At 49.7% G+C, this 23,708-nt stretch overlaps 1 protein-coding gene across 1 annotated transcript in view; it reads left to right on the forward strand.

Annotated features, from left to right (window-relative positions):
- Positions 1-23,708, forward strand: part of CCDC180 (coiled-coil domain containing 180) — a gene marked incomplete at its 5' end in the record, with an annotated part of 47,716 nt that overhangs the window by 5,122 nt on the left and 18,886 nt on the right. Inside the window, 17 exons of the mRNA XM_081103143.1 lie at positions 23-111; positions 1,314-1,417; positions 2,442-2,570; positions 2,675-2,785; positions 2,908-3,003; positions 4,916-5,079; positions 6,419-6,538; positions 8,733-8,812; positions 9,177-9,265; positions 11,140-11,262; positions 12,649-12,822; positions 13,642-13,757; positions 14,818-14,944; positions 16,069-16,108; positions 16,237-16,691; positions 17,951-18,180; positions 21,827-22,002. Coding sequence (XP_080959269.1) covers positions 23-111; positions 1,314-1,417; positions 2,442-2,570; positions 2,675-2,785; positions 2,908-3,003; positions 4,916-5,079; positions 6,419-6,538; positions 8,733-8,812; positions 9,177-9,265; positions 11,140-11,262; positions 12,649-12,822; positions 13,642-13,757; positions 14,818-14,944; positions 16,069-16,108; positions 16,237-16,691; positions 17,951-18,180; positions 21,827-22,002 — 2,423 coding nt within the window. The remainder of the gene's footprint in view (positions 1-22; positions 112-1,313; positions 1,418-2,441; positions 2,571-2,674; positions 2,786-2,907; positions 3,004-4,915; positions 5,080-6,418; positions 6,539-8,732; positions 8,813-9,176; positions 9,266-11,139; positions 11,263-12,648; positions 12,823-13,641; positions 13,758-14,817; positions 14,945-16,068; positions 16,109-16,236; positions 16,692-17,950; positions 18,181-21,826; positions 22,003-23,708) is intronic.

Here is a 23,708-nt window from a genome sequence, read left to right on the forward strand (position 1 = left end):
TCTGTTTTGTTTTTTTCCTCAGGGAAAAGAAAATAACCGAGAAAAAAAAAGCTCAAGAGAGTGAGAGCACTATCGCTGCCCGAGAAGTCCGGGGCCTCACGGACACCATCGGTGAGCCTCTGATCAGCAAGGGCAGGCCTGACTGGGCCCCAGAGGGCCCCTGGGGACCTCCTAGGAGCTTCACGTAGAAGCACCTGAAGCTCTCACTGTGTGGAGCTCCCACTGAGCCTTCTCCCCTGGGCCGTCTCCCCTGAACCTTCTCCCAGTGTAGGGAGCTGGCGGAGGAGGAAGGGACTTCCTGCACTATCACTATTTACTAATGAAAACCAGTTGGTAAAGGATGATGCTCACTTTACTGTGATTTCACAAGAGAATTTCTCAATCCACATTTTCTTCCTTCATACCACATTCTTAGTTGACTTTATCTCAATATGAAGGGTCTCTTTCTTTTCTTTTTTTAATACATCTTTATTGATCTCAGAGAGGAAGGGAGAAGAAAGAGAGCTAGAAACATCAATGAAGAGAGAGAATCATTGATTGGCTGCCTCTTGCACACCCCACACTGGGGATCAAGCCCGCAACCCAGGCGTGTGCCCTCGACCAGAATCGAACCTGGGACCCTGCAGTCTGCAGGCCGACGCTCTATTCACTGAGACAAACCAGCCAGGGCAGAAGGGTCTTTTTCCTTACGATTTAAAAATGTAAGACATGCTCACTATGGAAAAACGGAGAAAGGAGATAAGTAAAAACTCCGCCTCTACAATAGCACCCCTTCTCTTCCCAAGAGTGCCCACCCCCATGAAACATGTGGTGTTCAGCTTCTGCATAGGTTCAGGGGACAGCAGAGCAGAGTGAGATGGCAGACCCTAGAGCAGAGGGCCCGTGTCCAAGTCCCTGCTCAGCCACTGACGGCCTTTGTTCTTTAACCCCAAGCTGAGTGTCCTCGCTTGTAAAATAAGAACAATAAGTAATTGAGATAGAACAACAGCTGGCACATGTAAGTGTTGTTATTATTTTTGCATGTATTTCCTTCTATAGAACTAATTTTTAAAAGACATAATGGACCCCGTTCTGTACATACCATTTGGAACTTTCTGCCAGCATTTAACTGCATATGTGAGGCTTCATTTTCTACAGCACTTACGGATCACCTCATCTTCCCTCTTTTCCCTCAAGCCCCTGGCACTGCTGGCCTGGTTTTGGGATGCATCTCCTGAGCCGGGGTACTTTGTGCCTTGCTTCGTTTTCCTGGGTGCCTTCCCCTTGCCTGGGAGCTCTGAGGACAGCCCCACCACCTCTGTTGTTCTCCCCAGTTCCTGAGAGGGTCAGCACCGTCACCTTTCAAGGGGACTACAAGAAGAAGAACTACGAGAACACTCTGATGAGTTTTAAGGAGGAGATCGCCCAGATTGGGATGGTGAGAACCTGTGCTTTTGCTCCCCTCCCATCCTGGAGCCTCCGAAGGCAGGTGTGTCCCTGCCCCCACCCTCCCTTGCCCCCCAGCTCCCCGGTTCTCAGCGGCCCACCATCGTGTGGACAGAACCATAGCAGACACGTCTGAGTGCATGTTGTCACCTGCGTCAGGTTCTCTCATGACTCCCATTTGTCAGGTGAGCCCAGGAAGTCTTGTCTAACTTGGCCTTTAAGGGGCCAAGTGGGAATGACTCCAGGTCTAGTGCCAAAGCCCAGCCTGACAGCCTTTGATCTCCCCGCTGAATCCTATTCATGGGGCCCAGCTCATCACCTTGCCAATGTGCCCCAACGGGACATGAGCTCGGTGACTCTGGTAACACAACATAACTGAGCCTTCGTCCCACCTGAAGGAAACCTGGAGTTCTTTATGGCCACTTTCCCTTTCTCTCTTTTTTTTTTGTTGTTGTTAATCCTCACTTGAGGACATTTTTATTTTTTTATTTTATTGCTTTTTAGAGACAGTGGAAGGGGGGCAGGAGAGAGAGAGAGAGATTCATGTGAGAGGACATGTCAATTGGTTGCCTCCTGAACCCACCACAAGCAGAGCCGGGGATAAAACATGCAACCCAGGTATGTGCCCTTGACCGGAATCCAACCTGCAACTCTTTGGTGTGTGACCGGCCAGGGCTTATGGCCTTTAAAAAAATTTTTTTAAAAAACATTTTAAGGCCTTTTTTAATGAATATTTGTTGAGTCCCAACCATGGGCCTGGCCAGATGTCAGCACCTACTTCCCAGGCTGTGGTGAGGACCAAGTGAGTCTGAGGACAAGCTCTGCCCCGAGTGCTGGCTGCCCCTGTGCTCTAGCTGTGAGCTAATTAGTGAATCGTCACTCCTTAGGTCTGGGTAAGAACTAGTATTATTTTTGAAACAGGACCTCGGCAGATTCTTCCTCATTACAGACTGGGGGGCTTCCCCCTGGCCCGAGGCTATCGATGCTGTAGCCATCGCTCTCCTGGTCTGTTTTAGGAAATGGAACCGCTCATCTTGGAGCCAGGAGCGCTGCTTTTAAAAAAGCTGGCTGAGTGTGATGAAAACATCAACTGTCTCTTCAAAGTAGTGGAAAATGACACAAAGCTGGTAGACTACGACATCCAAGTAGGGGCCCCCAGTGGGCTGGCCGGCCCCACCCCCAGCCTTCCTCCTCTTCCTCCCCGCCCTGCCCTCCGTCCTCCCAGCCTCACCCAGACTTCCCGGCACAGACCCTGATGGAGCTGTGGGATCAGGTGGCCCAGAGGTTCCTGCTCCAGAAGCAGGGGATTAAGGAGCTGGATGAGACACTGAACTCGCTCGAGTTCTCCCGGGCAGACAGAGTGAGTCGGCCCGCCAGTGGGTGGGCTCTTGGTGATCTCCACTTGTGTGAGGCGTCACCTGTTTCCTTTCAGTTCTCCAGGACGAGTGAGCGGCACTAACTATGGCGCCTTGTCGTTTCTAGCTAAAAAGCGTGTTGAAGAAATACGTGCTGATCATAGAGAAAACCTCCTACCTCATGCAGCCCGATGTGTACAGGCTGATAAATAACGAAGCCAAGGTGAGTGGTTTTCATGTGCCCCAGAGCCAGGTGCCTCAGAAATGCTGGACTTCTCACAGGTAGCATTTCCAGGTAACTCTGTGACCACTTAGGTGCAGAACCAGACTCTCAGTTAAATATTTTCAATGGGAATCTTTCTGAAGTGCATTTCATGCTTTCCTGCCGTCATAATCTCCGTCTACCGAACACAGCGTCGTCGTTTGGAGCACTGACGACTTTACAGGCGCCTACGGGCCATGTCTCAACTGCCACGTGCAGCGCAACGGGGGCTGCACTCTGGGGCGTCACCTCGCAGCTGGCACAGTCGCAGGGTGACTTGTGCCCTCGTGAGTGACGCCCGCCTGCTCTGTTAGTCTCGTTTTCCTGGTGGCTCTTGTCTCTCCTGCTGCTGAACCATGCCTGCCCCCTGGCTTTGTTCCCACTGCTTCCCTGTCCACCCCCCCTGCCTTCCCCAGCTGCTTTCTTTGGGATGAAAAATACAAGAAATTCAAGGTGGTTTTTTCATGTCTCCCAAGCCAGTGAAGCCTGGCTCCTCTGCTGCACAAAAGGGCGCTGCTCTTGGCTCCTCAGAGGCGCGTTTTGCCTGCAGGGGTTCCCAGGTCCTGGGGGAGAGCTGGGCAGCCAGACAATGGCGCAGGGAGCAGGGCAGCCAGACAATGGCGCAGGGAGCGCAGAGTTCAGAATCGCCGATGGGCTCAGCTCAGGCCTGTGCCTGGGGTCTCACGGGCCGGGAGCGAACACAGACATTCCTCTTCACTGCGCAGGCGTGAAGTAACTCCACTCCTGTCCCTGGAGCTCCCTGTCCATACAATGGGGACAGTCATACTTACCCCCAGCTCTTGGGAGGATGACAGCAGAGGGCTCAGCCACGGCAGCTCTCACTCTGAGACAGGCAAGAGTTCCTAACTTTTATCCGTGTGCTCCATCAGGGGAGTCAGAGTTAGCCACGTCCTGGTTTTGTTTCACAGTCTGCCTTCCTCAGGTTTATTTGACTCATTATAACGCTGGCACATGCTACCTGTCCTGTGTGCGTTTATCTCATTGGATTTCGAGAATTCCCTGTGCTGTACGTATCTTCATGTTACGGCCGCAGACTGGGAGGTTCCGGAGATACTTACCAATGCCAGGAAGCGCAGCTGCAGTGAGCCTCAGGCTCCAGTGACAAGCGTTGCAGGAAGTTCTGCTCACTGCACTTGGCAGGTCCTCACCCCCAGGCCGGGGCAGTGCCTGGAGGGTTCCGGGAAGTGTGTGGAGGCACTTTTGGATGCTGTCGCCCCTGGGGGAGTGGGAGAGGCTGCTCTCCATGAAGGGGGCAGGGACGTAAATGGCAGAACAGTACCACACAATGAGGAACTTCCCCACTGCCATGCCAAGCGTGCCCAGGAGAGAACACTGGGAGGACTGCCTACGGGTGTTCCCGCTCCGGCCCCCTTCGGTAACTGGATCCCGGTTCTCAGCGTGGCCATATGTGGCTGGTCCCTGATGGCATGGACACTCTGCTTTTGGAACAAATTTATTAAAAAACAAAACAGAAAACAGTTAAACACCGAGAGCCCGCTGGAGTGCTCAACTCCCGCGAACCAACATCGGTGTCGTTAACCAACAGTCGGAGGTGGCTTTGGAGCTGTGTTGAAGCTCACTCGCGGCTCATGGTTAAGCCTTCGGGAAAGGCTCTGGTCGCTGCCATGGCTATGGAGCCCGGGGCAGTCTCCTGAGTGCCCAGTGACCCCTCGGGACTTCTCAGACGCCGCCACCCGCTGCTTGGCCACGGCCGCACTGCTCCCCTCCCGCCCCGTCAGCCCGCACCTCACCTGGTCCCTCTCCAGCCTCCTATCACCCTGTCCGACTGAGCCTTGCTCTGACCTTCAAGAGCCCCCCAACCCACCTAGAGCCTGCCTGCCTGTGTCCCCAGGTCATAAACCAAGCCCTCCTCGGCAACCGAAGGGCCATCGCGCAGCTGTTTGTCAATCTGATGGAGGCCACGCTGAAGCAGGAGCTCGAGAGCCGCCGCCGCTGGCAGGGCCTGGTTGACGGCTGGAAGGCCATCAAGAAGGATGTCCTGCTGCAGAGCCTGAGGTCAGTGGCTGCCCAGCCCCCCTGGCCGGCCGGCACAGGCTGGGGGGTGTGGGGTGGCATCCTCCCTCCCTTTTTGCCATTGCTTTAAAATGCTGCAGTTTTCTGGTGGTGAATGTAATGTGTGCTATTGTTTTAAAAGTTAATGTAGATAAAAGCATAAAGAGGAACTTGAAAATCACCACGCACCCCTTGCCGCAGTGAGAAGCGCAGCTGGTATTGTGGTGTTTTCTCGCAGGCGTTTTGAGGCCCACGCTGCGTGTGTAGATTTGCGTCTTGTTTTCCTCACACGCGTTTTCTGAGAGCAGTACAAGCTGTTTGGCAGCGTTCGTCTGGTTATCTGCCCAGTTCCCGCTCTTTACTCTTCCGCGTGGCCTTGGGTTACCGGGGTGAAAAGAGCGGCTTCGATCTGTCCCACTCCGATGGCAAACTTCACCCAGGGGAGGGAAGGTGAAGTGAAGGCCCGTCTCCACGCTTCCTCTGCCAGGTGGCACTTTTGTTCATACTGACACAAGGGTCCTGGACCTTTGGGCCAACAAACGAGGCGTGCTTTTGCTAAAAAAGGGAGGCCTCGAGCCAAGATGTCTGAGGACACCAGGGTCTGTCCGTGTGTACTGTGGGTCTGCAGCTGCAGGTCCGCGCTTCCCGATGGGAGCACCAGAGTCTGACACGGAGGATGGAGGAAAGCGGCTCCACCTGCAGGTTCCCTGTGACCTTGATCTCACACTTGACCACTCGGAGCCTTTCTCTCCTTGTGCAGAGCGGGCACGGTGGGCTGGTGATAGGCCAGTGATGCTCAGCAAGATGCCGCATGAAAAGGGTCAGCTCTGGACCCGGGAGGTTAACAAATGTCAGTAGTCATCAACAGTGATGGCAGGGGCTGATCACTGGGCATTTCCCGTGAGTCAGGTGTGGTGCTGAGGACGTTGCTTGCAATATCTTGCTGGGTCCTGGTCATCATCAGCTCCGTTCCAGAAGAGGAACCTGAGATTCCGCGTGGAGGGCAGTGACTTGCCCCAGGTCACAGAGCTGGCAGGCAGCAGTCAGGTCCCTCACCCGGGTCTGAGCCTGCTGGTCTCATGCTCTTAGCACCAGAGTCTCGCGGACAGGGCCTTGGTTCTAATCTCCCCTCCGCCCCTCCGCCCCTCCGCCCCTCCGCCCCCCTCCGCCCCTCCACCTCCTTTCCCCAGCGTCCCAGAGGCCCAAGGTGGGGAGGAATGGGCTGGAAGTAGAGGAAGGGGGCTGGAGTTCTGAATGTTCTTACCGTGGGTCTCATCCCTTCTCTCCCAACCACCTTGCCCCCCGTCTTTTCTCCATGGTGTCAATGTGTCTGGATACCCAGTGAGTTCATGGCCAGTGAGAGGATCCAGGACCCTCCAGCCGTGAAGGAGGAGCTGGAGAACATGCTGAAGAAACAGAGAGCCCTGCAGGGAAAGCGGCTGAGGCATCTCTGCACCATCTGGTACAGCGGGACGGGTCCCTGGGGAGGGGTGCCCCTGGGCACCCACAGGGGAGGCAGGCCCAGCCCCCAGCACAGACCTTTCTCCTGAGGCATCCTCCAGACTAGGCCATCATCTCCTGGTCTCGGCCTGGGCCCACATTCTACATTGTTCTAGCCCCAGTGGCAACAGTGAACATGGTACGTTTGCTGCGGAAAGAAGTTTAATGGGACTGTACCAAAGAGATCGGAGGGAGTCAATGGCCAGCAGGGAGGTGGGGAGACAGTGAGGGGAGAGCGGGTCAGGCTAAGGAGTTGGACTTTATGCTGAGAGCAGTGGGGAGCAGACTGGCTCCATCTGCTTTGCAGTTTGGAGAGGTCTGTGGCTGGAGGCTGGGAGGTCAGCGAGGATTCTGTTGCTATAGGACAGGGGACCTGTTAGAGGCTGTGGGCACCTCCCTCAGGCCCGGGTCCACCTCGCTCTAATCCCATAATAAGCTGTTTAGGGGGAGGTACTCTGAATATTCTAGACCAGTGATGGCGAACCTTTTGAGCTCGGCGTGTCAGCATTTTGAAAAACCCTAACTTAACTCTGGTGCCATGTCACATATAGAAATTTTTTATATTTGCAACCATAGTAAAACAAAGATTTATATTTTTGATATTTATTTTATATATTTAAATGTCATTTAACAAAGAAAAATCAACCAAAACAATGAGTTCGCGTGTCACCTCTGACACGCGTGTCATAGGTTCGCCATCACTGTTCTAGACCCTGGAAGCCCACTGCCCGGGGAGCCTGTGGCATCCACTCCCAGCAGCAGGATGGAGCCTGTGTGGTCCCGCAGGCTGGAGACAATGTCTTCCTTGGTCCCTCCCATCCTGGTAACCCTGGGACTTGGGCCTCCTCACCACATTGCCCAAGTTCTCCTGGGATATAAATGACAATTAGAGCCCCACCCAGCCTCCCCCTCGCTGGTACCTCCTCCACATGCGGCCTCATTTTTACGCGGGTGTTAAATTAACAAGGTGGATAAACATCTCAATACCAGGAAAATGCTTTATTGTTTTCCATAACTCCACTTGTTTCTGACTCTGAGCCCCTGTGTGTTAAACTGGGCAAAACTCAGTGCCAGGCCCCCACGGAACCTGCTCTGTCTGCACCTCCCCCAGCCCCTGTCCTCGGGCCCAGGCCCTCTGCTGGCTTGTGGGCAGTGAGGTGGGGAGAGTGGTGCTAAGATTCCCAGGGGCCCAAGAGGGAGTTATCCGGAGTCCAGGGAGAATCCCCATGAATGTACTTAGATCCAATAAGCATATGTGCATATAATTTAAAAATGTTTTTTAAATGTTTTTAATGATTTTAGAGAGAGAAGAAAGGAGAGTGCAAGAGAGATATCAATCAGGATGCCTCCTGCACGCCCATTACTGGGGATCGAGCCGCAATTCGGGCATGTGCCCTTAATTGGAATTAAAGCCAGGACCCTTCAGTCCGCAGGCTGGCACACATTTGTATTTTGGAGTAATGTTAGATTAACCGGAAAGTTACAAAGATAGTCCACAGCATTCCTGTCTATCCCTCACCCAGTTTCCCTCATGTCATCATCTTGTTACCACTGGACATTTGTCAAAACTGAGAAGCTAAACTTTGATGCTTTTCCAGTCACTAGACACCAGCCTTCTTCGGATTTACCCGTTTCCCCACTAATGTCCTTTTTCTGTCCCTTGGTCAGAATTGAACCAGGGACCCTTAGTCTGCAGGCCAACGCTCTATCCACTGAGCCAAACCAGCTAGCTGCACACTTTTTTAATGACTTCACAAGAGGATTCATTGTGCTTTATTTGGACAATTCCCTATTGTTGGATGTGAAGGTTGTGATTTTTGTGTGTTTGTAAACAGTAATGTTCAGCGACTGTCTTAATGCATAACTTTGTATGCATTTTGTATTGTTATCTCAGATTAGGTTCCCAAAGGTGGTTTCCTTGCTCAAGTGCGGTAAGCTGTGTGTTTTTTTTTCTTCCCATTAGGAAAATTCGGTTTTCTTTTCTAAGTAACAGGCTCGTTCATATGAGTTACTTTTTCATGAGGTATGTACTTGGCAGCAGGAAAGCCCGACAGGTCACAGACAGTGCTCCGGAGCATGCTCCCTGCAGATCCACCCATTTCCGTAAGTGGAGGTTCCGTTCCGGCCTGGCTTACTTGTCCTGTCTTCCTTCCCAGCGACCTTCTGCCCCCCAACTACAGCAAAGCTCAGCTGGATGAATGGTATTCTTCTCTGGCCTCCATCAACAACAGCCTTGGTGAGTGGGGTTTGCGGGATTTCCCTCGGGTCTCTCCAGAACGCTGCTCAAGTAGTAGCTTCGTAGTAACTTCCACTGTCTGTGTCAGTCAGTCGTTTATCTGAGAGTTCCTTATAAACTCAGGAGCGGGTAGCAAGGCCCTCCTGGGGGAGATGGGATGGGTGTGAAGGGAAGCATATGGGACCACCAAGCCCTGGCCTGGCAGAGCCAGGAGAGCCAGGATAATTTGGGTGAGCTCTGTAGTCCTGGTTCAGGCTTTTTCCTGGGGAGAAGACGCTGCCCTTAGAAAAGGGGGAACTCCTCTTTCTATCGCCCCTCTTCCTTCTGGAAGAGCAGCTGACATGTTTTGTTTCTGCCCGTGGAGACTCCTACCACACGGACTGCATGATGCAGCTCCGTGTACAGTATGAGAACACCTGGCAGGAGTGCCTGGAGCACGTGCAGAAGTGCAAGGTGGGTGCCCCTGCCTGCCTCGGCCTGCTGTCCCCTCCCTGGCCCGCCCTGCCTCTCTCCCCCTGGGCCCCCTGCTTTCCTTCACTGGCTATGGGTATTCTGAAGCTCTTCCCTCTGTCTGGACCCTGAGCTCCCCAGTTATTCCCACCTGTCCCTCAGGGTGTAGCCCGACATGAATGATCACCTCCAGGAAGCCTTCCCGGATCTCACAGGCAAAGTGCTATGCTCCCTGAGCACCTCAGGCCTCACCCTTGACACTCTGTGTCACAGCACTTGACGTCATTTATCCCGCGGAGGGCGTATGGGGGTATTTCCGGTGCTCTTCGCCGCGCCCACCTCTGTCAGATGGTGAGCCAGCGAGTTCACCCACAAACCCCTTTAATGACAGTGCCTGGCTTTCTGGGGCACAAGGAAATATTTTGTCAAAATGCTCTCTCCCTGCCTCCTCAGTAAAACTGTTTAAATTTTAAAAAAACACACCAAAACTCACAAAAAAACCAAAAAAGCCCATCATTGTGAAGAGGGTCTAGTATGCCGGCTGTGGCAGGAGTCGTCCCCAGGCTCTGAGGGCCCCACCTGCTGCCCGCCCGACCCCCCCACCCCACATGCTGCTGCTGCTCCACCCCTCACATGTCTGCCCAGCTTTTGCTCAGCCACCAGGACTCTGAGGTGAGCAGAGCACTTCACAGAGTGACTCGTGGTCTGAGTGCTGCTCTTTCTGTGGCCTGTGCCACCCACTGGCATACCCTGTCATTGAATCCTACACGGTTTTGCAGAGTTGGGCGTCGCCAGTCCCATCTGGAGATGAGGAGACCCATGTGTGAAAGGCCTAGGGGCTGCCCACGCCCACAGGGCTCCGCCCATTTGCTCTGTGGCCTTAGGGACAGCCAGCTGCTTCCCAGTCACACCTCAGAAGTAAAGCCTGTGTCCTCTGAGAGCCGCTGCCCTGGCTCTCTCCTCCCCTCCCCCCTGCCGCCCAGGACTTACCCCAGAGCTCCATGACCTTGGCCCTGAGAGCTGACACCCGTGCCCGTTGTCACTGTCCCTTGCCCGGCGCAGGGGGTGAGTGCTGAAGTCCCATATCCTAAGGGTGCAGTAAGCTTGACAGAGGACACTTGGCATTCCTCTTCGGCAGCACTGGAAACATTGAACGGCAGACCAACTTTTAATTTGGGGAGGATAGTGTATTTTAGATTTTATGCATAAACCGAAGCTTTGTTGATAGAGAGAGCCCACTTTCTAGTTAGCATAAGTCATTTATAGGAAGTGGGAGCCCTGTCTGACTTGCAGCCACGCCGAAGCCACGCAGGATGGCGGGTTGTGCCTATGGGGTCTGCAGTAGAGCAATGCTGAGTTCCGATTCTGGCCCCAATATGTGCCAGCTGTTTGCCTCCGGCTTCTCTGAGCCTCGGTTTCCTCATCTGTCAAAGTGGGAGCCCTAGCCGGTTTGGCTCAGTGGATAGAGAATCGGCCCATGGACTGAAGGGTCCCGGGTTCAATTCTGGTCAAGGGCACATGCCTGGGTTGTGGGCTCGATCCCCAGTAGGGGGCATGCAGGACGCAGCCGATCAATGGTTCTCTCTCACCATTGATGTTTCTCTCTCTCTCCCTCCCCCTTCCTCTCTGATATCAATAAAAACATGTTTGTTTTAAAAATGGGGCCGATGAGAACACATCCGGGGGAGGCAGTAAGACAAGGAGAGGGCAGCACACAGCACCTGGACATAGTGGGCGGACCACAAAGACCATCTCCACTGCTGTGAGGCTTTCCCTGGGGGTCTCAGAGATTAGGGGGAGGCGGATCTCAGGGGCCAGGCCCCGGCCCTGGGGCAGAACCCCCACCAGCCCGGCCAGGCTCTGCCTTGTCCCTCCAGAAGCAGCTGCTGGACTGGGAAGCCTTCACCGAGGAGGAGGCAGAGAGCATGGTGAGCCCGGCCTTCCTGCAGATGGTGGGAGTGCTCCAGACCAAGGTGGAGGAGGAGCTGGAGTCCTTGGAAGTGCGTGGCTGGGGACCCCTGCCGCTGGGGAGCAGGGCGGGGTCACCCGGGGTGCTGGGCCGTGAGAAGAACGGGATGCCGGGGGCCTGAGTCCATTTCCCTCATCATGCTCCCCTGCAGAGCAGTCCAGGCTCTCAGCCAGGCTCCCGTCACCCGCTGGCACCATACAACACAGGATGCCCCGAAAAACCTCAAGTGCTCCTTGAACCCCTGCTCAGTCTGGGTGCTGAAGGGCCACAGGAGCAGTGAACCCTGCCCCGTGATGCTTAGAATCTGGAGCGAGGCCAACAAACATTTTCTGGGAGGGACCAGATAGTGAATATTTCAGGCTCTGCGGGCTGTCAGGTCTCTGTAACAAATTCTCACGCTACTGTTGTCACACAAAAGCAGCCCAAGGCGACGCAGAAACGAATGGATGTGGCTGTGTTTCAACGCAATTTTCTTTTTGGACTCTGATGTTAAAATTACATGTAATATTCACATCATTAAATATCTTCTTTTTATTTTTCCCAGCCATTTAAAAATAAAAACTCTGTGCTTAGCTCCCAGGGCCAAACAAAAGGATGGAGGCCACATTTAGCCCACAGGCCAAGTTTGCTGACCCCTAACACTGATGAGAGCATAAAGCTCATAGATTTTTTAAAAGGGGGAGAGGTGAGGCCCTGGCCAATGTTGTTTAGTGGTTAGAGCATTGGCCTGCACACCTAAGGGTCAAGGGCACATACCTGGGTTTTGGGTTCTCTCCCTGCCCCTGGTCTGGGCTCATGCAGAAAGCAACCAATTGATGTGCCTCTTTCACATCGATGTTTCTCTCTCTCTCTCTCTCTCTCTCTCTCTCTCTCTCTCTCTCTCCCCTCTTCCCCTCTCCCTCACTTTCTCTTCTCCCCTCCCACTCTCTCTCTCTGAAAAGCAATGGAAAACATATCCTTGGGTGAGGATTAACGAAAGGGGGTGGAGTAGAGTTGAGGATTTCATAGCAGAGTGAGGTGTTGGCTCTAATTCTGAGAGTTACGGAGTTTCACGGAGGGAAAGATGCCCCGGCCAAGATGGGTGCAGCCACCCAGATGCTCAGGCTGGTTTCCAAACCCCAAACTCCATCTTCTTCCTGTCAGTGACTTCAGTGGCCATGGGGCAGGTCTAGACATGGGACTTCAGGGTCAGCCAGACCAAGGGTATCACCTTGGGCAGACTAGAAGTGCTGTCCCAGAGGAGGGAGGGCCATGAGCCAAGGTGAGCCCAGAAGATGACCTTGAGGGGTGGTAATGGCCAGTCCTTGGAGACTTGAGTCCTCCACTGTTTGGAGAGGGAGCCTGGTGAGTGGGGCCCTCCTCCTCAACTGGGGGCAGTTGGCACTCAGGGCCCCTTCTCTGGGTTCTGCAACTGCAGAAATCCTTTGAGGCCCTAACGAAGCGGACAGAGTGGCAGAGCTTGGACCTCTTCAGCTATTTCCAGGAGGCCGTGCAGCAGTGGGAGGCACATCAGGACATGCTATCTGTGCAGGAGCTGCAGCTTGATAAGAGGATGGAGCAACAGCGCCGGAAGCACAGCCTGCAGTGCCAGGTATGGCTCCAGCTCCCCGGGAAACTCCCACGGGGGAGGTGGGAGGGGCTGTGCCCAGATTGTCTGCTGCCTGATAGTTCTGCTTGGTTGCCTGTGAACTGAACCAGCATTCAAATGCAAAAAAAGAAAAAACGTACAACTTTGACCCACACTTCACACCATACACAAACATTTATGTCAAGTGTAAAACCTCAAGCTAGCTGTAAAACTTGAGCCAGTGGGAAATTGAGGCTCACCTTGGTCATGGGACCACCTGAGTCCGGTCTGGGCTGTGCAATGGGTCCCTGGATTCAGATGTGTCTGTAAGAGAGTGTGCATGACAGACAGACAGACTGAGGGTGTGGAGCAGCGGTCGCCAACCTTTCGGACCTCACGGACCACCAGTGGTCCACGGACCACCAATTGGCGACTGCTGGTGTGGAGCATCTACTTCCGGCAGGGAGCTGGCTCCCGCCCCACCTGCCTTCACACAGGTGGGAGTGGATGGGGTCTTCTCAGCAGGATTTCAAATATGAGAGCGAGGAGCAGGGGCTACAGGAAGGTGTGATGGGTGAGGCTGGGTGGGTGTAAGGGACAGGTCCCTGAGAAGTCCCACCGGAGCTGGGTCCCCGGGGATGTAAAGTGGACAGAGAAGGACATGCCAGGCACAGAGAAGAGCCCGGGGCCTAGAGCAGTGCCCGTTTTGTAAAAAGGAGAGTCCTGGGCCTGCCCTGGGCACCTGGACCTCAGTTCCAGTGGCAGGGTCTCTGCATGTCACTTCCACTCTGCAAGCTCTGGTAACTCCCATCTGCTTCCTCCTGTTCTCGGGGGGGCTTCCAGGCCCAGGAGGCCTACCTCGACCAGCTGCTGGACCAACTGAGGCAGCTAAGCACCGAGGGATCATTGAAGTTTCACCTGGAAAAGGCCAAAGACCATCTGAAAAGTATGAAAGGCAGGTAGGCAGGCCAGACCCCAGGAGACGGGCGGGGGGAGAGCCGGCGTTCATTTTCAGGGTCAGAGGCTGCCTGCTTTGGAGCCCAGCGTATGCCCAACAAACTCAAGGTTCAGCTGCTGCCTCCAGCTCTGGAGAATGTTGTGGCCCTTTGCAGCTCTGTGCTCAGTCAGCACAGAAACTTCCAGGGAGGACATTGATCTGAAAAGCTCATGGAGGGAGGTTTCAAGGCCCTGTTCCTTAAAGGTCAAGAGCATGGGGCTCTCTCCTACCTTTAAATTTTAAACATACTTGCTCTTTGTTGAAGACAAAAAGGAAGTTAACCAATACAAACATGTAGAAAAATTCCCCTTATTCCTGCTCAACTCCTTGTTTTTATGGGCATGTGTATATGTGGAGATACAGTGTCTTGTAAATAAAGGTTATAACTACAAATATATTTTTGTTTTTAAATAACCATATAGAATCCATTCATATAGTTGCTTTATAATGATTTTAACCATCCCCCAGTTGATTGGCTTTTGAAGATTGGTTCTAGTTTTTCAATGTTAAAAACAGTTCTCTGTGAACCATCTTGTATCTTTGTGCCTTTGTACAACTAATTCTGTGAGGACCATTTACAGAAAAGGAATAGTACTGCTGATTGTCTGCAGGACTTCGATCTATATCTTGAGGCAAATAAGTCACCCCTGATCCTCGGTCTCCTTACCTGGGTCTCCAAGCCTGAGTCTTGGGGCATCAGAGGGTTTGATGGGAGCATGTAGATGACGTTCAAGTACAGGGTTAGGGCAGTTGGGCAGGAAGTGGGAACCCATGTTACAACGCTATTGTGTGTGTTTTCTAAATGTTCTACAGCAAGTAGGTGTCCCTCGTATGATCAGAAAAAATAGCAAAGCAAACCAAGGACTATCATTGTAAAAGGAAACCTATACAGCAGCCCTGTGCAGGGCTAAATGCCAAACTCTAGCCCACCTCCGTGGGGTCAGGGCTTTCGCTGTTGGCTGGGGTCCCCCACATTCAGCAGAGCCCTTCTTAGATGAAGGTATCACCCACCTACCTCCCAGGTATGAACAATTTCATGTCATCTTGACGAGAGAAGTGATGGAGTACTCAGCGATCATACTGAACGAACTCAACTCCTACAGCTCCAACCTCAGCAAACACTTCCATGTTCGTGAAATCTTCGAGCAGGTACGGAGGGGGATGCAAAAAGCCCAGTCATTCACCGGGAAGCAGAGGATGACTTCTAGTTCTGATTTGCTTCAACTCTGAACACCTTTCCTAACCCATGTAGAATTAGATTCTATGTCAGGACATCAAGGAGTCAAAAGCATTTCTAAGAGAGAACACCACTTTCTCAGATTAGAAGAGGTTGAAGGATGGAGTTATAATAAAAGGCTAATTTGACAATTCTCTGATTCATTCATCCTACCCACCACTGCCACATGGCCCTCCTAAAGTCCAGCTCTGCCCTCCCCACTCTCTGCTACAAGGCCCTCAGCCCACAGCCCCTAGGTGACCGCAGAGCCCCGCATCTGGTTCCGCGGTGACTGTCCCTGCTTCAGCTCACTCCTCACTCTGCCTGCATCTGCCCCTGCCCGTCCTCCTCCTCCTCCTCTGCTGGCATCTGCCTGTCTCCACTCATCCAAACCCACTCATACTTCCAGTCCACGGCCAGTGGCAAGCACCCCATCCACCGAGCCTGACCTCCCACATCACCTTCCTCACGTACTGAGCCCCACAGGGTTTAAGGGGTTTGCCCAAGGTGACCCAGTTTGTAAAGAGCTGGAATTCGAATCCAGACCTGCAAACTCCAAAAAGGCTAATTTGACAATTCTTTTAGTTCACTGGTGTGTTCAGTGGTTAGAGCATCGGCCCAAGCACCAAAAGGTTGCAGGTTCAATACCCGCCCCTGGTTGGGGCGAGTGTGGGAGGCAACCGATTGATGTGTCTGTTTTTACATCAGTGTTTCTTTCTTTCTCTCTCTCTCTCTTTTCCCCTCTCCTTCCCTTCCACTCTCTCTAAAAATCAATGGAAAAAATATCCTTGGGTGAGGATTAACAACAATAACAAAAAATGTCAGAATGAGACTTTATTCTATTAATGCCTACTGTATGATGAAAGGGATTGCTAGTATGTTTGGGATTAAGTAAAACTGACTCCCTGAATTGGGAACACCCTGATGACCCAGTGAAATGCCTGCATTAGGTATTGGGGGAAGGGGCAGTTCCTTTTACTTAAAAGGAAGGAGGTGCCCTTAGAAGTGGCACTTAGGAGGAGGGCAGTGCTGCTCAGTGTCCGTTTTTTCCTTGTAGAACTTGGACGGGGAAGTCACTCTCAAACTCAGGGAACCAGGTAAACCTTTCACAAGTCAAGTCTGATTCTCCCTGGCTCCACTCTTGTATATTTTGGGGTTGGGGACACTCAATTCAGGCTACATTGGTAACCTGTCTTTCTCTGTGCTTTGGGTTGGTCCTCAACAGAAGCATGTGAAAAGGACTACCAGGACAGAATGAGAAAGCTGAGGGGGAAGCAGAGTGCTAGCATGGAAACGAGCAAGAGCGAGGAAAGCACAAGTGGAGGCGAAAGTTTCCCTTGGTCCGCAGAAGAGATGGAAGAAGGAAAATATGGAGACACTGAACACTTCGTAACCGAAGAGGTCATGAGCCAGATGGAAAAATCTGTACTGAGTGAAGGGACGGATGGGTCGAAAGAGGACTCTATTCAGGAATTAGAAAAAATGCAGGTTGAAAGAGACAGCTCCTTAAAACCATCCCTGAGTCAGGAAGATGTGATGGTTCCAGAAAAGGAGAAGGAAGAGAAGAAAGAGGAGGAAGAGGCAGAGGAAGAGACTAGAGAGGAGAAGGAGAAGGAAGAGGAGGACCAAGAGAAAGAGGAGGTGGAAGAGGAAGAACCTGAGAGTTTGTTTATGGCTGAGGTAGGTCAGGAATGGATTTATGCTTTGCATGGGGAAAGTGTATTATGTTCCCTCTGTGTGTCATTAATACAGGCTTGAACCCCCAGTGACACGGTCTCCCTTGGGGTGTGTATAAAGAATTACAAAGGTATGCACACCTTTTATGTTTGCCAGTAGGGACCTAATTATTATCTCATAGCAATGTTTTTTTAAAATCCACCTTCCTCTCCTCACATCCCATCCTACAACCTACCCTGAGGTCATACGGCTCTCCTTGGTCTTCCCGGGTCCTCTCTCTTTCCTCGCTCCTCTTTGCTGAATAGATCAACTTACCCTCCCTGTTCTTCCTCTCTTCTCATTCTCTGGTTGAGTAAAACAAAGACCCATCTCCAAGTTGGCAGGCAGAGTTCTCCTTCAAGTACAGGGAAGTAATTCTCATATCATTAAGTTTTGCCTGACACATTCAAACCCATAGAACAGTAACTTGAATTTCATCATCGTGAAATTGCAAAAGATACTTTTCCTGTGTTGCTGTGGAAGAACTGGCACGTGAGACATCTTTCTGAGCAGGGATCTCAAACTCAAATGCCCATAGGCATGTCACAGAGCTGGAGACCAAGAGTAAAATGGCGACAAGCGGTAAAGAGCATTGTCTTGTCCAATTGGGCTGCCGTAACAGACTGGGTGGCTTATAAACAACAGAAATTTTTTTTCTCACAGTCCTAGAGGCTGGGAGTCGAAGATTAAGGCACCAGCAGATTGGGTGTCTGGTGAGGGTCACTTCCTGGTTCATAGATGGCCATCTTCTCACTGTGGAAGGACAGTGGAGTTCTCTGGGGTCTATTTTAAAAAGGACACTAATCCCATTCATGAGTGCTCTGCCTTCAAGACTGAATCACCTTCTAAAGGCCCACCTCCAAATACCAACACGATGGTGTTACAAATTTTGGAAGAACATCCACCATTCAGTCTCTGGCAACTGTGCAGTCATTACTCAGCCCCAGCCAACAATGTCATGTGGGAGGTGGGCTCAGAATTGCCAGGTTTTCTGATTCTTAAGAGAATTCCAGAATCTAGACTATATGTGTAATTTCCCGACTTGAAAAGCATTATGTGGGCAACAACAAAAAACACCCCACAAAAACAAACAAAACAAAACAAAACAAACCTACAGGCAAGATTCAGGTCATAGGTTTATAACCTCAGATGTCAAGGAACCTGTGTTTGGATCCCCAAGTCTGCTTGATGATGTCAAGTCTAAATTCTTGTTTTCTGCTTAGTCCCAAGCCGAGGAAGAGAGCCTGGTGACCGTATCCTCTGAGGACATGGAGTCCTTCACAGTCTCCAGTGGGAACACTTATTTTGTCTTCATCCCTCTGGAACAAGAAGAGGAGGACATCGAGGGGTCCCATTCCAACCTTTCTGACGTTCTCATCAACAACACTTCCAATGCCAAGCTCCTCGAACAAGTCCTCATTCCATCCAGGCTAGTTGCAGAAGTTAAGAAACAGTGAGTAGGAAACCCTTTTATTCTCATTCTCTTGTCATGAGTTTTATTAACAAGTTGAAACATTTTAACAAAAAATGGACTAATTTCACCAAGGAAGAGGAAATGTGGACCTGAGGGTATAGATGAGAAACACAAATGCCCAGGATTATTTGCAGTTACAGATATCTTCTGTGACCCCTCCACCTGTCCCAGGATGCCTTGCTGTCTTGGGCCTTGTACCTAAGACCTAGTGTTTTCTCTGCAAGATGTTTCTGGGATCTAGATCATGGCTCATCAGTAACCTTAGGGTTTCTTACTTAAAAAATGTTTTTTTGTAGATATAGACTACAGGAGTGAGTGTATCAGTATGGTATTTGGCTCTGATTATGTGACACAACTAATATAGAAAATTGAAAAAAGTATGGTGAAGAATATAGAAATGACCCATAGTTTTACCACTAAGAATTTACCACCCCTAACTCCCAAGTTTCTGGGTCTTCATGTTTGAATTTGGATCAAACATGGATATTTGTATTTGGCTTTAGGAGAACATTTCCATTGTCCTTCTGGCTCTACAACACCATGGCTAGGACTAGCCCGCTACAGATCACCTGCTGGTCTACCCCCCATGTTGACACACGGGCAGGGAATAGAAGGAGTAGTCAGGCCTTTGTACTCTTTCTCCTTTATCTCGGCATCTTCTCACCTTGGGAACGTCTCCTGACTTGAACCGCATCCTCTCCTTCCTCTATTACAGGGCTGTGTCTGTCCTCTTCAGAGCCCATAGAACAAGGACCACCACAAGAGCTAATATTTATTGAGAGGACCTAATACTGTCAATAACTATAAGAGGAGTACAGTAATTAGTCCATTTTACAGATGAAGAAACTGAAGCTCAGAGAGTTAGTAACTTGAAGAAGATCTCTGAGATAGGAAGTGGTTAGGTCCATGATATGAATTTAGACCCTGTAATTCTGGAGTCTTGAACCAAATACTATGCCATCTGGCCTTGGAACTAACCAGAAAAATAGTTCTGTGTTTAAATTATTAGATTTGCATGTTGCAGGATAGCATACATGTCAAAAAGTACTGAAATCACGAGTGTATATAGCTCAGTGAATTATTCAAAGGGAATACCACAGGTAACCAGTACTCACGGAAGTGGAATGTTACCAACGCTCCAGGAGTCCCCCTCATGTACCTGTCCCAAGTCACTACGCTCTCTTCCCCAAGGATAACAAATATTCTAACTTCTGAATTAGTTTTGCTTGTGTTTTAACTTTAAGTGGAGTCATACGGAATGTACTGTTTTATATCAGGCGTCCTTCATTATGTTTGTAAGATTCATATACATTTTTTAATGTTGGCTATAGCTCATTTTTTATTTCTGTATACAATTATTAAAAATATGACACATTTTATTGATCTATTCTACTACTGATGCACATTGGGTTGTTTCCCATTTGGGGATATGCCAACAATGCCACTCTGAACATTCTTATATGCACACATCTTTGGTGAAATATAAATATATATATATATATATATATATATATATATATATATATTTATTTATTTTTTCCTGTTAGATATATAACTAAGAGTGGAATTGTTAGGACATGGAATTATACATGTATCCATCTTGAGGAGATAAAATCAAAAGATACTGCCAAGAGATTTCAAAAGTGTTTTTAACAGTTTATAACAGTGTGTGAGAGTTTCACTTGCTCCATATCCTCACCAATACTTGGTATTATCAGCAGTTTTTATTTTAGCCACTATGGTATACGTGTAGTGGTGCTTTATTGTGGTTTTATATTTATTTTTCTGATGAGTAATGATGTTGTGCACCTTTTTATATACTTACTGACCATTTGGTTATTTTATCTTTTGCCCATTTTTTTTTTTTCTGGTGGATTATCTATCTTTTTTCTCCTGACTCATATGAGTTAGTTACTTCCACTAGATATGAGGTTATTGTCAGGTAAATGCATGGCAAATATTCATTCCCTCTCTTTGCTTACCATTTTTACTCTTTTTTTTCCCCCCCATTTCTTTTCCTTCTTTCTTTTTTTTCTTTCTTTCTTTTTTCTTTTTTTTTGGTTAATCGTCACCTGAGGATATTTTTTCCATTGATTTTTAGACATAGTGGAAAGGAGGGGGAGAGACAGAAAGAAACATTGATGTGAGAGAGACACATTGATTGATTGCCTCCCCCACATGCCTGAACAGCACTGGGGATCAAGCCTGCAACCCACGTATGTGGTATGTGCCCTTGACCGGAATTGAACCCAGGACTTTTCAGTCTGAGGGCTGACGCTCCAACCACTGAGCCAACCCGGGTAGGGCACTTTATTTTATTCTCTTAAAGGTATCTTTTGATGAACAGAATTTCTAATTTGTAATAAGTTCCTAATCATAAATTTTTTTATTAGGGTTAGTGTAATTTGTGTCCTATCTAAGAAATCTTTGCTGGCCCCAGGTCATGAAAATATTGTCCTATGTTATCTGCCACAAGACATTGTTTTAAACTTCCCCATTTAGATGTAAATCACCTGGAATTGATTTTTGTGTATGGTGTGAGGTAGGAGTCAACATTAATTTCTTCCCATATGGATAACCAGTTGACCCCAGGTCATTTGGAAAACTCTACTCTCCCCACTGCTCTGCTGTGCCTCTTTCTTTTGCTCTGTGCGTATATCCTTGCATCACCACCTCACCTTGCTTGAGCACTGTATCTTTATACCAAGTCTCAGTATCTCAAAGTGTAAGTCTTCCAAATCTGGTCTTCTCCAAGGTTGTCTTAACTATTCTTGACCATTGGTATTTCTATATAAATTTGAATTCAGTTTCAATAAGAGGACATCTGCTGAGTTGTGTGTGTTGTTTTTTTAATCTCATTGAATCTATAGATAAATTTGGGGAGAACTGACATCTTAACAATACACAGCTGTCAACATAACTTTTAAAAAGAAAGACAAAAAAAATAAAATAATAAAATAAAAGGAAGACATGATAAACTGGGGAAATATTTGCGACTCACATCACAATCAAAGGACCTCATGTTCCCAATATATAAAGAGCTCCTGTATAAAGAGATTAATAAAAACAAGCAGTTACACAGTAGAGAAATGGGCAAAATATATTAATGGATAGTATTCAGAAAAAGAAATACAATAGTCTTCCACAAATGAAAATATGCTCAATCTCAGTCATAATATGACAAAGTTGTCAAATTTAAAAGTTTGACAATGCACTCTGAGGCTATGGAGAAGTAGGAACTGTTCCTCACTGCTGATGAGAGTTCAAGTTGCCTTGAAGTAGAAGTACTTTGGTTGTATCTTCAAGAATCACACATGTATTTTAGCCTTTGATTTAACAATTCCATTTCAGGGAATTTGCCCTATAGAAATGCGTCTATACTTGACATATGTACAAGGTTATTCACTGTGGCCTTTTCTGTAAGAACAAATGGTTGAAACCCATCCAGTGTCCTCCAGCAGGGGTATGGTTAAAGATTTATGGTCCACCCACACCAAAAACACAGTGTTTTGGGGAAATAAAATAAGAAAGAAAGAGTGAAAGGGCAAAATACTTTATCAATATGGAAAGATCTCTCGTAGACCCCGATTGCCGTCAGAATGACCCTCACTGGTCTCTCCCTCAGGCTTCGAGCTGGCTTTTTCGAGCACTTAGAGAAGTGGTTTGACCAATGTTCTCTCAGTGCCCGGGTCATCGTGTCCACCAAGATTGATCAGCTGGATTCAGAACTGGAGCTGCGTCTGCACCTGCACCAGCCAAGAGCAGAGCACATTGAAAAGGACATCCACAACGTCAGGGCAGGTACAGTCCCTGCCTGGGAAGGCGGCCCTGCTCCAGACCCCTGGTGTCTGTGCCACCACAGCGCCACACTCACTCGCTGCCCCAGTTTGCACCACACAACCTTTATCTTGTTGTCACACCATGTGTGTAATGGTTTGCTTCTCCCAGGCTGGCCAAGAAGGTAGTACTCAAGAAGACTCATTCAAAATGTTTTAATAGTGTTATGGGTTCACTCAGCGAGATAGACCACCGACTCAGAATTTAGATTTAAGAGCCTTTATTAAGCTGGCCAGCTGACTACAGTCACAGCATCCCGCCGAAGCAAAGGCTGAACTGCAGTGCCAACTGCAGGAATTACAGTATTTTATTTGCAAAACCCACAAAGTTACAAAACCTTAATTCCCGACACAGTATAGCATCATTACCTTCCTATCTATGTGTTTTAGGAACAGAGAGTACAGCATATTGAGAAGGGGCCGTGAGACCATATCTCAAGGCCTGGCCTGATGTCAGTACCTTCCTATCTATGTGTTTTAGGAACAGACAGCACAGCGCGCCCCGTCTGGCCGAAGTGCCAGATGTGCAGCCCAGTACAATAGTAGTTGTTTTTTTTTAAAGAGGCATTAGAATATTGAAATGAAGAGTGTTGTCCTGTTTTAGCTGTGTGGACGCCAGATCTGTTCACATACCTGTCAGATATATGGCGGATGCTCCAGAGGCAAGCCTGTAGCTCCGGGATCAGAGCTGTCAGGCTCAACCACTGTCGCTGTGTGACTGGCCAGGTTACCTGACTTCTCCGGTCCGACTCTTACCTGTAGAAGAGGGTGTCGTTAGTGGCAGGTGATACAGTGAGGAACCGTCAGCAACTCACACAAGCCACAAGCCTCCCGAAGTGGTAGCCATTAACTTCTGCTCATAGTTTATAACACTTAAAAGTGGTGCCTTTTCTTTCTTAGGCAGAGGGCTCCAGTAATGGGGGCGGGGGCACACGTTTAGTTGGATCCTTCCATGACCCTTGTTAGGTTTTCACTTGGGTCACACTTCAAGCTCCATCACAGACCTTCAGACAGTTCCCACCGGATCCCACCCACCCTCCTCTTGCCCGGGGGCGGTGAAATGGTTGTGGAATCAGGCAGCCTGGCCTGGAGCCCCCGTGCTTGTGGCCTCAGGAGACCTTCTTGACTTTTGGAACCCCATTGTCTTCATCTGAAAAATGTGCATCAACGATAAATATAAGTAAGGTGCTTTCCAAAGGCTGGTTTCCTCCCCCTCCCTGGCTCCCTGGCCCAATGCACCATGTGGAAGTCAAGGCCAGAGAAGCAATGTCCCAGAGCCACAGCATTCATTTTTGATGGCGCTGGGACCACAGCACTTGCCCCTCTCCCAGCAGTCGGGCGGTCGGATAGGGTGAGCGGGGCCTGTCTGCTAGCGCTAAGGCCCTGCGATGGATCTTTTGAAGCCAAATCCTGGTTCTTTTTACTACATCTTAGAAGTCCACTGGAATTCAGGCTCATTGGAAATGATCCAAAGGAACCACCCTCAACAGCCCAGCTGTGGGCTGGGTGTTTGCTCCCAGGCCCTCTCACCGAGATCCCTGACCTCCCCAACACCTTGCCCTTATCCCACCTGCTCCCAGGTTGCTTCTCCATCTCCCAGGCCTTGTTCCCTTTAGCTGTAGGCAGGGCGTCTCCACCAGCAGAGACCTCCCTACCATAGCTGGGCAGAGC

Source organism: Myotis nattereri, assembly GCF_964212035.1.
Source record: "Myotis nattereri genome assembly, chromosome: 12".
NCBI classification, from domain to species: domain Eukaryota; kingdom Metazoa; phylum Chordata; class Mammalia; order Chiroptera; family Vespertilionidae; genus Myotis; species Myotis nattereri.